This window comes from Hakea prostrata, chromosome 1 (genome assembly GCF_041222555.1).
Source record: "Hakea prostrata isolate BN-2017 chromosome 1, UWA_Hpros_2, whole genome shotgun sequence".
NCBI classification, from domain to species: domain Eukaryota; kingdom Viridiplantae; phylum Streptophyta; class Magnoliopsida; order Proteales; family Proteaceae; genus Hakea; species Hakea prostrata.
Window position 1 is genome coordinate 32,935,422 of NC_142600.1, and position 13,165 is coordinate 32,948,586.

Consider the following 13,165-nt stretch of genomic DNA (forward strand, 5'->3'; position numbering starts at 1 on the left):
GAGGAACTTCTATTGGTTGCTTGGAATCAACCTTGGGCTTGAAGAGGAGGCTTTAGGGTTCTTCTCACGTTCTCCAAAAGTTAAGAGGCAAAGTGGTTAGGTTTAGTCTAAAGTTACAGATAAATAGGACTTCAAAACCTTAAATTTCCAAAAATAAACAATTCTATTTGAGGCTTGCTTTGGTAGGTTGGATTCGACCAAAGGGTTCCCCCCTTGCAAATTGCTGAATTTTGGTTTCCAAAAGCCAAAACCACCACTTGGGTCCTCAACCAACTTAAGGAAAGGTCTTACCTGACTTCATAGGACCTTCCAAAGGTGTCAACATTGTATTCAATGTCCATATTCCAAGTCCATCATCATTTAGGTTACACCTTCTCTTAAAATCATACAAGGTTTCCAAAATGGGATATTCACTATCGGTCTCCATTGGTTCTAGTTCAGAGCCAATGGGTTCAATAGAGAGAGTCCACAGCTGTCTTCTACCCTAACTTTTAGGTTTTTAGACCTACAACATACATTTCTGGATTAGGGTTGGTGCGGGATTTCACACATGGGACCTTTTTACAGGAGACCTTTCAAAATGGAGGCTATGTGGTTGTCTTATGAGGATTTTCCTTCTTTGATTAAGGACCATTGGGAGGCAAATATGAATATTCTTGAGGCTCACAAAACCTTTAGTCTCATCTTGTTGACTGGAATGAAAATAAATTTGGAAAGGTGGAGGCCACCAAGAGAAGACTTCTTGCTAGGTTGGGTGGTATCCAACGGAGTCTTGCTTCAGGTGCTTGCAACCCCTTCCTTATTAGGTTGGAGAAGGAAAAAGGCCTTATCTCGTACGAAAAAAGGATTCTCTTGCCTCTATCTTGTTGAATCTCGCTGAGATCCTAAGAAAACACCATTTTTGTCAAATATTTTTTTAAGAATTTAGCTTGATTTCAAGTTACAATATCCTTTAGCACATCTACAACATCAAATTACCATCATTCAAACCTATTTCAACAAGATTATTGGGAAATGCCATGTCAGCATTTGCCACATCAGCCTCTATTGGTTTTGATGATAATAAGCATGAATTACTAATGGCTATATTGAGTTATGATGTTTTAGTTCAAGATGAGAACAAGTGGACCAACTCCAAGTCAAAGCCATATGCAAGTCAAAGCCAAGATCATGCCAAGATAGACATGAAGATGGACATGAAGTCTAAGTCAAGATGACCATGCCAAGATGGACATGAAGACCGTTGCACAAAATCAAGTCGAAGAACAAGTTAAAGATCAAGACTTAGGTTGAATTAGGGCTTAGGACACTCTCGCATACACATTCATGTAAATGCATCAATTATATGTAATTCATATTACTAGAGTGACCTAGGACATGTTAGTGAGGTGTACAATGCTTAGGGTTGACTAAAAAGTCCAAAAACCCAAGCCATGTCCAACCCCCAACTTAAGTCAGCAAAATAGAGTTCAGATGGACAGCGAGCAGACAGATGTCCGTCGGTACTGATAACTCTATTTCTCAGAAAACAACAGAAGGCCAAACGGAATTTCCGTCTGGCAGACGGATGACCGTCTGGGCAGACGGATGACGAGGCGGACGGATGACCGTCCCGCGGCGGACGGATGTTCCCAGTCCCCCGCAGCCAGCGGACGGACGTCCGTCTGACCCAGATTTGTCTATAACGGCTAGTTTAAAGAGAATATCCTCTACAGCGGTTTGCAACGGATACTTTTGAGACGGATGACCGTCTAACCAGACGGACGTCCGTCTGGGCTGAAAAACAGGACAAAAATGTGTCCGTTTTCTATCCGTTGGGGATTGGGTTTTGGCACTCAAAGGTGCTTTATATAAACCCAATTCACCTCATTTGAGAGAAACAGCACTCACACTTGATCACCCACTCCCCAAGTGATCCTAAAGCTCTCAAATTGTAAGAAAGCCTTGTGCTTTGCCTTTCACCTTCTCCCCAACCTTGAAGAACATACCAAGGTGTTAAAGTAAGCTTGTGGACCAAGCTTGAGGTGATTGAAGGCGTCAGTGGTGCATACATTTCCATTTGAGCATACAACTCACATTGCATCACATTCACACAAGAGGTAAAGTGTCACACCTCTTAAGGTAACATCCTTCCTTTGTAACTGTTTCAATTCTAGTCTAGGTTGGTAGATTAGAATTGGTCATTGGGTGCTCTTGCCCATGAACAAAGATTGCTTGGGTGCTCTTGCCCGTAAACAAAGATTGTTAAGGGGTGCTCTTGCCCTACTTGTTAAACAAAGATTGTAAGGGTTCTCTTGCCCCGCAACAAAGATTATTGTAAGGGTTTGATCTCTACCCATTGTATTGAAAGAGAATCAATAGTGGAATACTCTCTTGAGGCCAAGAGAGGAGTGGACGTAGACTTGTATAGTCGAACCACTATAAATCTCGTGTTGTGGTTGCTTGTATTGTTTAGTTTCATTTGAATTTTCAATTTACCGTGTATTTCCGCACAAACCGAAGAATTGGGACAATCCACTAGTTGCAACCTAATCACCCTCCTCTAGGTTGCACCAACAATTGGTATAAGAGCGGGAGCTCAAATTAAGATTGAAATCAATTTTTAAAAGAGTCAAAAATCATGGCCTTTCCTTTTTATGAAGTTCCTTCAAGAATCGAAGGTCTTAACACCGCTAGACCTCCATACTTTGATGGAGAAGACTTTGCCTATTGGAAAAATAGGTTTGAAGACTTTGTGTGTGCACATGATATCGATGTGTGGAGCGTCATAACATGTGGACCAAATGAGGTTCTCAAAACAGATGAACATGGCCATAAGGTACCCAACTTAGAACCGAGTGGACTTCGATCGACAAGGTCAAAATTCAATTAAACCACAAAGCAAAAATGTTTTTGCAATGTGCGTTAAGTGAAAAAGTCTACAATAGATGTGGCATTTGCAAAAGTGCCAAAGAAATTTTTGATAAGTTGGTAGTCACATATGAAGGGACTGATCATATCAAAAGGATGAACCTAGACATCTACATGCTTCAATATGAAGAGTTTAAAATGTTAGATTATGAAGATATTACTTCTTTATTTAGTAGATTTACTAACATTGTGAACAAGTTGTATAGCCTTGGAAAAGAATTGGCAAATGAGGACATAACTAGAAGAATTCTGAGAGCTCTTCCACCCTCATGGAGACCCAAAAGGACAACAATTCAAGAAGCAGGGAATCTGTCTAAAATTACCATTGATGAGCTAATGGGATCTTTTCTAGCTCATGAAGCGGAGCTTGAAGAAGACAAGCAAGCAAGCGTGCAGCAGGATCAAAGGAAGAGGTCCATAGCTCTAAAGAGTGCCACCAAGGAAGAAGAAGAAAGTGAGAGTGAAGAAGAAGACTTGGACAGTGAGCTCTACCAAATCGCCAAAGAGTTCAAGAGACTTCTCAAAAAGAAAAGAGGGAAGTATCTTCACAAAGGCGAATCCTCTAAGGAGCACAAAGGTAAAGATCATTCTAAGAAAAAAGGTTATGTTTCTAATGTCACTTGTAACAAGTGTAGGAAACCGGGCCACATCAAGTCCGAGTGCCTGTATATGGCTAACATATCCTACAACACAAGTGAGGAGGAAGAAGAGGAGGAGTCCAAGGAAGAAAGAATCAACTTGGCTCTAATGGCAAAGTCCATGGAAGAACAAGAAGACCTTGAGGTAAATTCTTCCCATAATCCTAATTCCATTAGCAATAATGATAACGGATTAATAGATGACATTGATAGGGACAACTCATTTGGAGTATTGTTCAAAATTATTAAGGACTCTGAAAAAGGGTATTAAGAAAGAGTATGTCATTCTCTTTCCTTTTATGCATTCATGTAGGGGGAGAGTGCATATGTGAGGGAGAGAAGTTGTTAACTTATGCATTAATTCAGGGGGAGCATAAGTTAAGAAGGGAGAATTATTTGAGGGGGAGCACTTCATGCTCTTCATGCTTGTGTCAATGACAAAGGGAGAGTTAATTGAGGGAGAGCATTTCATGCATTAATTTTGTTGATAACAAAGGGGGAGAGTTATTTGCGGAGAAGCATCTCCTATATTTTGTTGATAACAAAAGGGGGAGAAAAATTCTATAAATTCTATAATTTTGAATTAGATAATTCATTAGCTCTTATATTGTTTGTTGATGACAAAATGGGGAGAAAACCGCATGAATGAATTAGATAATAATTCATGGGGAAAACATGTCATAACATGCATATGAATGAGCATCGACTGCTATTAATGATCATTCATATTTTCCCTCATTCATGTGTTTGTCATCATCAAAAAGGGGGAGATTGTTGGAAAATGCCATGTCAGCATTTTGTCACATCGGCCTCCATTGGTTTTGATGATAACAAACATGAAACTTGAATTCACCATGTTTTGATGATAACAAACATTAATTAGAATTCACCATGGAAAAACATGAAAATAACATGCATATGAATGAGTGTTTATTTGCTATTAATTATCATTCATATTTTCCAATCATTCATGTGTTTATCATCATCAAAAAGGGGGAGATTGTTGGGAAATGCCATGTCAGCATTTGCCACATCAGCCTCTATTGGTTTTGATGATAATAAGCATGAATTACTAATGGCTATATTGAGTTATGATGTTTTAGTTCAAGATGAGAACAAGTGGACCAACTCCAAGTCAAAGCCATATGCAAGTCAAAGCCAAGATCATGCCAAGATAGACATGAAGATGGACATGAAGTCTAAGTCAAGATGACCATGCCAAGATGGACATGAAGACCGTTGCACAAAATCAAGTCGAAGATCAAGTTGAAGATCAAGACTTAGGTTGAATTAGGGCTTAGGACACTCTCGCATACACATTCATGTAAATGCATCAATTATATGTAATTCATATTACTAGAGTGACCTAGGACATGTTAGTGAGGTGTACAATGCTTAGGGTTGACCAAAAAGTCCAAAAACCCAAGCCATGTCCCAGCCCCAACTTAAGTCAGCAAAATAGAGTTCAGACGGACAGCCGTCTGAGCAGACGGACAGCCGTCTGAGCAGACGGACAGCCGTCTGAGCAGACGGATGTCCGTGCGATGGCGATAACTCTGTTTCTCGAGAAAACAACGAAGGCCGACGGAATTTCCGTCCGCAGACGGATGTCCGTTTGAGCCGATCCGTGGCCGGACGGATGACCGTCTGGGCAGACGGATGTCCGTCTGAGCCAGTCCAAGCCAGACAAATGTCCGTCTGACCCAAATTTGTCTATAACGGCTAGTTTAAAGAGAATATCCTCTACAGCTGTTTGCAACGGATACTTTTGAGACGGATGACCGTCTGACCAGACGGACGTCCGTCTGAGCTGAAAAACAGGACAAAAATGTGTCCGTTTTCTATCCGTTGGGGACTGGGTTTTGGCACTCAAAGGTGCTTTATATAAACCCAATTCACCTCATTTGAGAGAAACAACACTCACACTTGATCACCCACTCCCCAAGTGATCCTAAAGCTCTCAAATTGCAAGAAAGCCTTGTGCTTTGCCTTTCACCTTCTCCCCAACCTTGAAGAACATACCAAGGTGTTAAAGTAAGCTTGTGGACCAAGCTTGAGGTGATTGAAGGCGTCAGTGGTGCATACATTTCCATTTGAGCATACAACTCACATTGCATCACATTCACACAAGAGGTAAAGTGTCACACCTCTTAAGGTAACATCCTTCCTTTGTAACTGTTTCAATTCTAGTCTAGGTTGGTAGATTAGAATTGGTCATTGGGTGCTCTTGCCCGTGAATAAAGATTGCTTGGGTGCTCTTGCCCGTAAACAAAGATTGTTAAGGGGTGCTCTTGCCCTGGTTGTTAAACAAAGATTGTAAGGGTTCTCTTGCCCCGCAACAAAGATTATTGTAAGGGTTTGATCTCTACCCATTGTATTGAAAGAGAATCAATAGTGGAATACTCTTTTGAGGCCAAGAGAGGAGTGGACGTAGACTTGTATAGTCGAACCACTATAAATCTCGTGTTGTGGTTGCTTGTATTGTTTAGTTTCATTTGAATTTTCAATTTACCGTGTATTTCCGCACAAACCGAAAAATTGGGACAATCCACTAGTTGCAACCTAATCACCCTCCTCTAGGTTGCACCAACAAAGATCTTCAACAATGGCATGATTTTTTCCCAAATTTGATTTTTTTTTAAATAGCATGTTTTACAATCGATATGTGGTGGGAGTGTAAATATATGTTGATCTACGAGCTTCGATCTACACTTTCATCGAAGCAATTTAATTTTATCGTATTAATTTCATTTTTGAATTATCATATTTAAAAAATATAATTTCTAAAAAATTAAAATAAAAAATATAGAAAATACTTAAGATATGAGTATGATTTTAACTTATGTTGGACTACATTGAGAGGGCTACAACCTCATATAATCATATTTTTATTATCACACTTCCTATATTTTTTAAAATTTTAAATTTAAATAATTATAAAAAATAACATTTTATTACAAAAATATCTTTTTTATTTTAAAATGATGCTTATGTTATGTAGTTTATTCTAAAAATACAAACATGTCTATTTGAGCATTTTATGTATGTTATCTTAGAACTAAGTGTGTGTTTTGTTATTTTATAAATTGTTTTTACATGTTTTTTTAATTATCCAAAAGTTATTCTAATGACTATTTGGGAACATTCATATATGTGTTTGAGTGTTGTAGTTTAAATGGCAAGTAGTGGGAGTCACACTCGCAATAAGGCCCAGTGTTTGTGAAATAAAACTAACTGCAAGCCCACGATATGTGTAGCTAACGGGTCGATCTTAGGGAGATATATCACTTTAGAGTATAACTTCTTAATGGTAACGTGGGAGTGCGAGGTTTCAATTTTTTTTTTAACTAAACTAAATTAGCAATCTAAATAAGCGGTCTTAACACATGCATCTAATGCAATCGAATTGAAAATAAAAATAAAACATAACCATTCATCATCTAATAAAAAAATGCGTAAATAAATAAAGACAAGAATAAAAGATATGAACAATAAATAAATAAACAAATAAAAGGGAAGTGATCTGAGTGTTAGCTCTATATCCGAGTAAAACTAAAAAGGAAGAAACTTCTGGTTCGACAGTGGACAACTCTACTGACAAGAACTCTGCTGCGGAAGAAGACACCAGCCATCCCTCTTAAAGAAAGAAATGTTTCTTGTTTTCTGATCTCCAAAGTTTTCTTTTTATTCCTGATCACCTTTAGCTTTTGTATCTTTGACCAATTGTTCTTATTATTATTATTTTTTATTACTGATCAGCTCTTCCTTTTAATTTGACAATGTTACTTTGGATGCCATTAGTACTATCTTTGTTGAATTTGCACAACTGTGTGATCTTTCCTTTGTCAAGTAACTGATCAGGATCTTTACCAAAACATCTTTACATAAAATTTGCTGATGAGACGCTCTTAAAAATGAATAGTTGATGTGGTCTTTGAGAAAATAAATGACGAAAACCTTAATGGCTGATCACCCATTTTTTGAGAAAATGACAAATGAGAGCCTTAGTGGTTGATCAAAAACCTTTATGTGACTGAGGGCAGCCTGACTTACGGAAAGTTTAGATAGCTTATAAAAAGCTTAGCTTACGGAAAGCCTGACTTATGAAAAGTCTTTGATCAGCTTCGGAAAACTTAGCTTACGGAAAGCCTGACTTATGAAAGTCTTTGATCAGCTTCGGAAAGCTTGTCTTACGGAAAGCCTGACTTATGAGAAGTCTATGATCAGCTACGGAAAGCTTGACTTATGAAAAGTCTTTGATCAGCTTCGGAAAGCTTTACTTATGAAAAGTCTTTGATCTACTTTGAAAAGCTTGGCTTACGGAAAGCCTGAGTTATGAAAAGTCTTTGATCAACTTCGGAAAGCTTGGCTTATGGAAAGCCTGACTTATGAAAAGTCTTTGATTAGCTTCAGAAAGCTTGGCTTACGAAAAGCCTGACTTAGGAAAGCCTGACTTAGAAAAGTCTTTGATCAACTTCGGAAAGCTTGGCTTACGGAAAGCCTGACTTATGAAAAATCTTTGATCAGCTTCGGAAAGCTTGGTTTACGGAAAGCCTAACTTATTGATTAGCTTCAAAAAGCTTGGCTTACGAAAAGCCTAACTTATGAAAAGTCTTTGATCAGCCTCCGCCTATATGAAAAATGGCTGATCAAAAACCTTTAGGGAAAACGCTAATGAGGATGATTCGAAACAATTAAAACATTTCAGACAACAAGAACTCCTGTTTTTATTATTGATAAAAAAAAAAAATTTAGATGAATTACATTCCATGGTTGTCTCAAACAACTTCCATGAAAATCCTTGAGCCAATAAGTATTAGAACTGACAACTTTAACTACCACATAAGGTCCTTCCCAATTTGCAGATAACTTCCCACAATTTCTAGGATCTGATACCAATTTCTTTCTCAAAACCAAATCGTCCACCCTGAAGAACCTGGGCCTGATCCACGGGTTATAATATGCTGCTATCCTTCTTTGGTACTCTATATTCCGGTATAACGCACATTCTCTGACCTCATCTAAGAACTCCAAGTTTGACCTCAAACCCTCTTCGTTTGCTATTGGGTTGAATTATTTTGATCTTTTGGATCCAGTCGTCACCTCCATAAGAGCCAGAGCTTTAAATCCATACACTAGTTTGAAAGGTGTCTCTCCTGTTGGAGTTCGAACAGTGGTTTGGTACGCCCACAGGACATATGGTAATTCATCTACCCACAAGTTGCTTGCTTCATCTAGTCTTCCCTTAATCCCTTGAAGAAGAGTTCTGTTTGTTATTTTAATCTGCCCATTGCACTGAGGATAAGCGATAGAAGAGTTCTTGTATTCGATATGATAATGGGCACTAAATTCTTTGAACCTTTCATTATCGAACTATGTGCCATGATCTGTAAGCAGAATTTTGGGTAGCCCAAATATGAAAATGATTTTGTTTCTAAGAAACTTTTCCATTTGACTTGTGATAATCGTTGACAAAGCTTCAGCTTCAACCCATTTCGTAAAATAGACAATTGCTGCTACCACGTACTTCCGTCCTCCTGATGCTATAGGAAACAAACCAAGAATATCCATCCTCCACATAGCGAAAGGTATAGGATTCCAAATTGGAGTCAATTGATCAACAAGTTGCATCTGTATTGGAATGTGGATCTAGCACTGGTGACATTTCTTCACGTAATCTATCACCTTAGATTGCATTCGCGGCCAATAAAATCCTTGCCTTAGAACTTTGTAGGCCAGAGCTCTTCCTCCAAGATGACTCCCACAAATTCCTTCATGGAGCTCTACTAGTGCATACTGTGCATCAGTTGGTCACAAACATTTTAGAAGTGGTCCAGAAATTGTTCTTTTATAAAGCAATCCATTTTTCAAAATAAACTTGTTAATGAATAAAAATGTTTCAAAATGAGACAAAAACCTCCTCTATAAATTGGGTTCCCCCCTGATGAAGATGGGTTTTTTGTTTTTGGGTTTTCTCTTTTGATTTAAGAATAGTTCTAAGAGTGCTTTGAGGGTTTTTCTTAATGTTTTGTGAGTGTTGTCAATGGTTTGAGTAGTTTTTCGGTTTGAATCTTATGGTGATAGAAGGAAGACACATATCAAATTCGCCGTAGCAGTCTACTTTGTGCTAAGTATACCGTTGCTCGTTGGTGTATCCTAGGAGATAGACGTCCATTCGATCCTCAAGTACACATCGGAAGGGACGAATCTGTTTTAAGGAAAGCGTCTGACGTGCCTCGATGATTCTTCCTCTTTATTCTATTGCTTCCGGTTCAAATTCCATTTGGGTGTTCAATTTCCATGTTAAATAGTATTGATATATTTTTTTTGTTGTTGCCTTATAATTTCTCTTGATTTACTATCAATTTGGCCAACAAAAGGAACAAAACATGTGACAAGCATACTAAGAGCCACTTTCTTGCTCTAAGCATATAAAAAATTGAATGAATAGAAAGAGGCATAGCACTAATTTTATCACAAAAATTTGTCATTAATTGGTTTTGCCTAGCCAATATCTTGAAGAAGAAAAGTCAGCTAAGTCTACTCCACAGTGATGGAAACCAATAGACGATATTTAGCCTCCATGCTAGAGTGAGAAATAGTAGGTTGTTTCAAGAAATACAATTGGAGCCCAAAATACAAACCGTTAGTAGAACGTTGAGTGTCAAGACACCCAGCCCAATTAGAGTTTGAGAACCCATATAAGTCAAGAGAACTATCACGAAGTATACGATGACCATGGTCAAAAGTACCCCAAAGATAAAGTAAAATACATTTGACTTGAGTGAAATGACCAACTGTTAGAGCATGCATATGTTGACAAATAGTGCTCACGGCATAAGAAAGAATAAGACGAGTCATAGCGAGATACAAGAGAGCACCGACCACACTTCGATAAAGAGGAACATCAAAGAAACAACATAAAATCCTTTGGTGGCCAAGAAGTCATGGTTCTACAAACGGGCTTTATATCCGTTATATGATGAGAGGAAGGATGTTAGACATGTACATGCTTAGATTAAGAAAAAAATAAACCATGGGAAGTAGATGTGTTGTGAATAAATCACCCTGACTCCGGTTTACACTGGTTTGATCGAAATTAACCAATGATATGAATTAATTAGCGGGTCCGCCTGAAGGCCGTACAAGGATCCAATCCTGGCCATCCGATCTAAACCATCCAATCGACGGTCACCATTGACACAAGACAACAGAAAAAGCCTATAAATAGGGTTGTGACACTCATGATAGGTAAGATATTCGAATTCCATAACTATTTGTGCTCTTCCCGCTCATTTACATTCAAGCTCTCCAAAAGCTCCTAGCAAGCTCTGCAACCCTAATCCTCAACAATCACTGACTTGATCGTCGAAGATGGAATGCCAATCTAGCTGATTGGCTCCATTTCTAACAATCTTTCATTCATCTTGTAGGAGAGTGCGAGTTCCAATCGAATTGAACCAGATCTGATAGGTTTGGTGTAAGATTCTCGGCTTATAGACCTCGGCAAAATCTGCACCAACATTTGGTGCCGTCTGTGGGAATAACTTTCAAAACAAAAGCTATGGCTCAGTCACCTGAGCAAGGGGAGATAATGCCGGTGAACGAGACAACAAAGACTAGCCAAAGAGAGTTGAGAAGAGTCAATCCAAAGAGAAAAACGAAACAACAAAATTACTGCAAGCTTCGACGATGCTTACTTGGTAGAAACAAAAGGTCTTAGAAGATCATTCACCTCATCTCCTTGAAATCCGTAACATACAAGAAAAACAACTTACGGAAGCACCTGTTACGACTTCACAACCTGGATTTGATCCAAATTAAATCTTAGCTCAAATGGAGAATATGCAATGCCAGATTCTAGATACACAGAATCTAATGAGGTCATACATAAAGCAAAATGGAATTCTAGGAACAACAAGAATTCCAGTTTCACCATATATTAGAGCTCCTCTTTCTCGAGTTGAGGCGGTCTCTGACCAAAATCCTCGGAGGCAAGAGTTGAGACAAAGTCAAAGAAAATCAAATCTCGGAGAAGGTCATGGAGAAAGTGCAGATCCAGACTACGATCCACTTGAGCTTGAAGATCAAGTTTCAACCAGAAAAGATCAACCGAGTCAAAGTAGGAAGAGTAGAATTCTAGGAAGTCGCAAAGACCAAAAAGAAAGAAAAAAATCAGTAAACAATCATTCTGAAGTCCATGGATCTGAAATCAGCAAAATATTTTGAATCCTGAATGACCAAATCCAGTAGTTGACGAATAAAGAAAACGAGGAAAATATGGAAGAAACTATGAATCGAAATCCATTTTCAAAAGAAATAACGATGGTACCATACTGCACAATCTTAAACTCCCGGTGTTCACGATGTACAATGGAAGTGCGGATCCACTAGAGCATCTTGCTCAATTCAACTCAATCATGATGCTCGTGGGAAATTCCGATGGTCTAAAGTGTCAATCATTTCCTTCATCTCTGAAGTGTCCTGCAACGACTTGGTTTTTCAGTCTACAACCAAATTCAGTCAGAAATTTTAGAGATTTGACAAAAATTTTCATATCAAGGTTTCAAAGTAATGAAAAGCAATAAAACGTTGGATAATCTGGCGGCAATTCGTCAAAAGCTAGGGGAGTCAATGCGTAATTATATGAAGAGATTGAATCAGGAATCAATTCAAATAAATTATATAATCAATTGTTATGAGTCCAGTCGAGATCAAGTTTCTAACGGTATTATGTTGACGACGTATGTGTCTTGACTTACCATTATACATTACATTTTGTGCCCTCCCAATAGTTGTTTGGCTATCACAATGTATACATATAGTAGGCACAGGCTTTGGCCATTCTGAAATATCCTCCAAGAAGTTTTGTAGTCATTCGGCCTCTTCGCCACATTTATCCAATGCTACAAACTCATATTCCATCGTCAATCTAGTTAAACTGTTTGTTTGGAAGATTTCCATGAGACAGCTGCACCTCCTAAAGTGAATGCATACCCGCTAGTAGCTTTAGAATCTTGAATATCAGATATCCAACTTGCATATGAGTATCCTTCTAATACTACAGGTACTCTAATATAGTGCAATCCATAATTACGAGTATGCCTTAAGTATCTAAGTACCTAACAATAGCTTTCCAATGATTAGCTCCAGGATTACTCATGAATCTACTTAGGCTGCTCACAACATAGGCAATATCAGGCCGTGTACAACTCATTAAATACATTAGGCTACTTATAATTCTAGCGTATTCTACTTGAGATACAATGTCTCCTCAATTCTTGGACAAATATTGATTTAAGTCAAGTGGAATTTTGGACACACCATAATCACCCTTGTTAAATTTTTCAAGCATCTTATTCACATAGTGTGACTGAATCAATAGGAGACCATCAGCTATTCGATGAATCTTAATTCCCAAAATCACATCACCCAATCCCATATCTTTCATGTCAAATCTTGAATTCAACATGTTTTTGGTAGAACTGATCATTTGTTCACTGCTACCAACAATTAATATGTCATCTACATATAGACAAAGAATGACATATCCATTATCCATGGTCTTAACATAGACACACTTGTGACACTCATTGATTGTAAACCCATTTGACATA

At 38.2% G+C, this 13,165-nt stretch overlaps 1 protein-coding gene across 1 annotated transcript; it reads left to right on the plus strand.

Moving 5' to 3' along the window:
- The first annotated feature begins 2,886 nt into the window (after nt 1-2,886).
- LOC149028776 (uncharacterized) lies at nt 2,887-3,819 on the plus strand. The gene has a single exon (XM_089162017.1). It carries the CDS (start codon nt 2,887-2,889, stop codon nt 3,817-3,819), a length of 933 nt encoding a protein of 310 aa, XP_089018143.1.
- Nucleotides 3,820-13,165: the final 9,346 nt, after the last annotated feature.

What these genes read in the sequence shown, in the direction of transcription:
- LOC149028776 (XM_089162017.1), top strand. Translation starts at nt 2,887, where the DNA reads ATGTTTTTGCAATGTGCGTTAAGTGAAAAAGTCTACAATAGATGTGGC.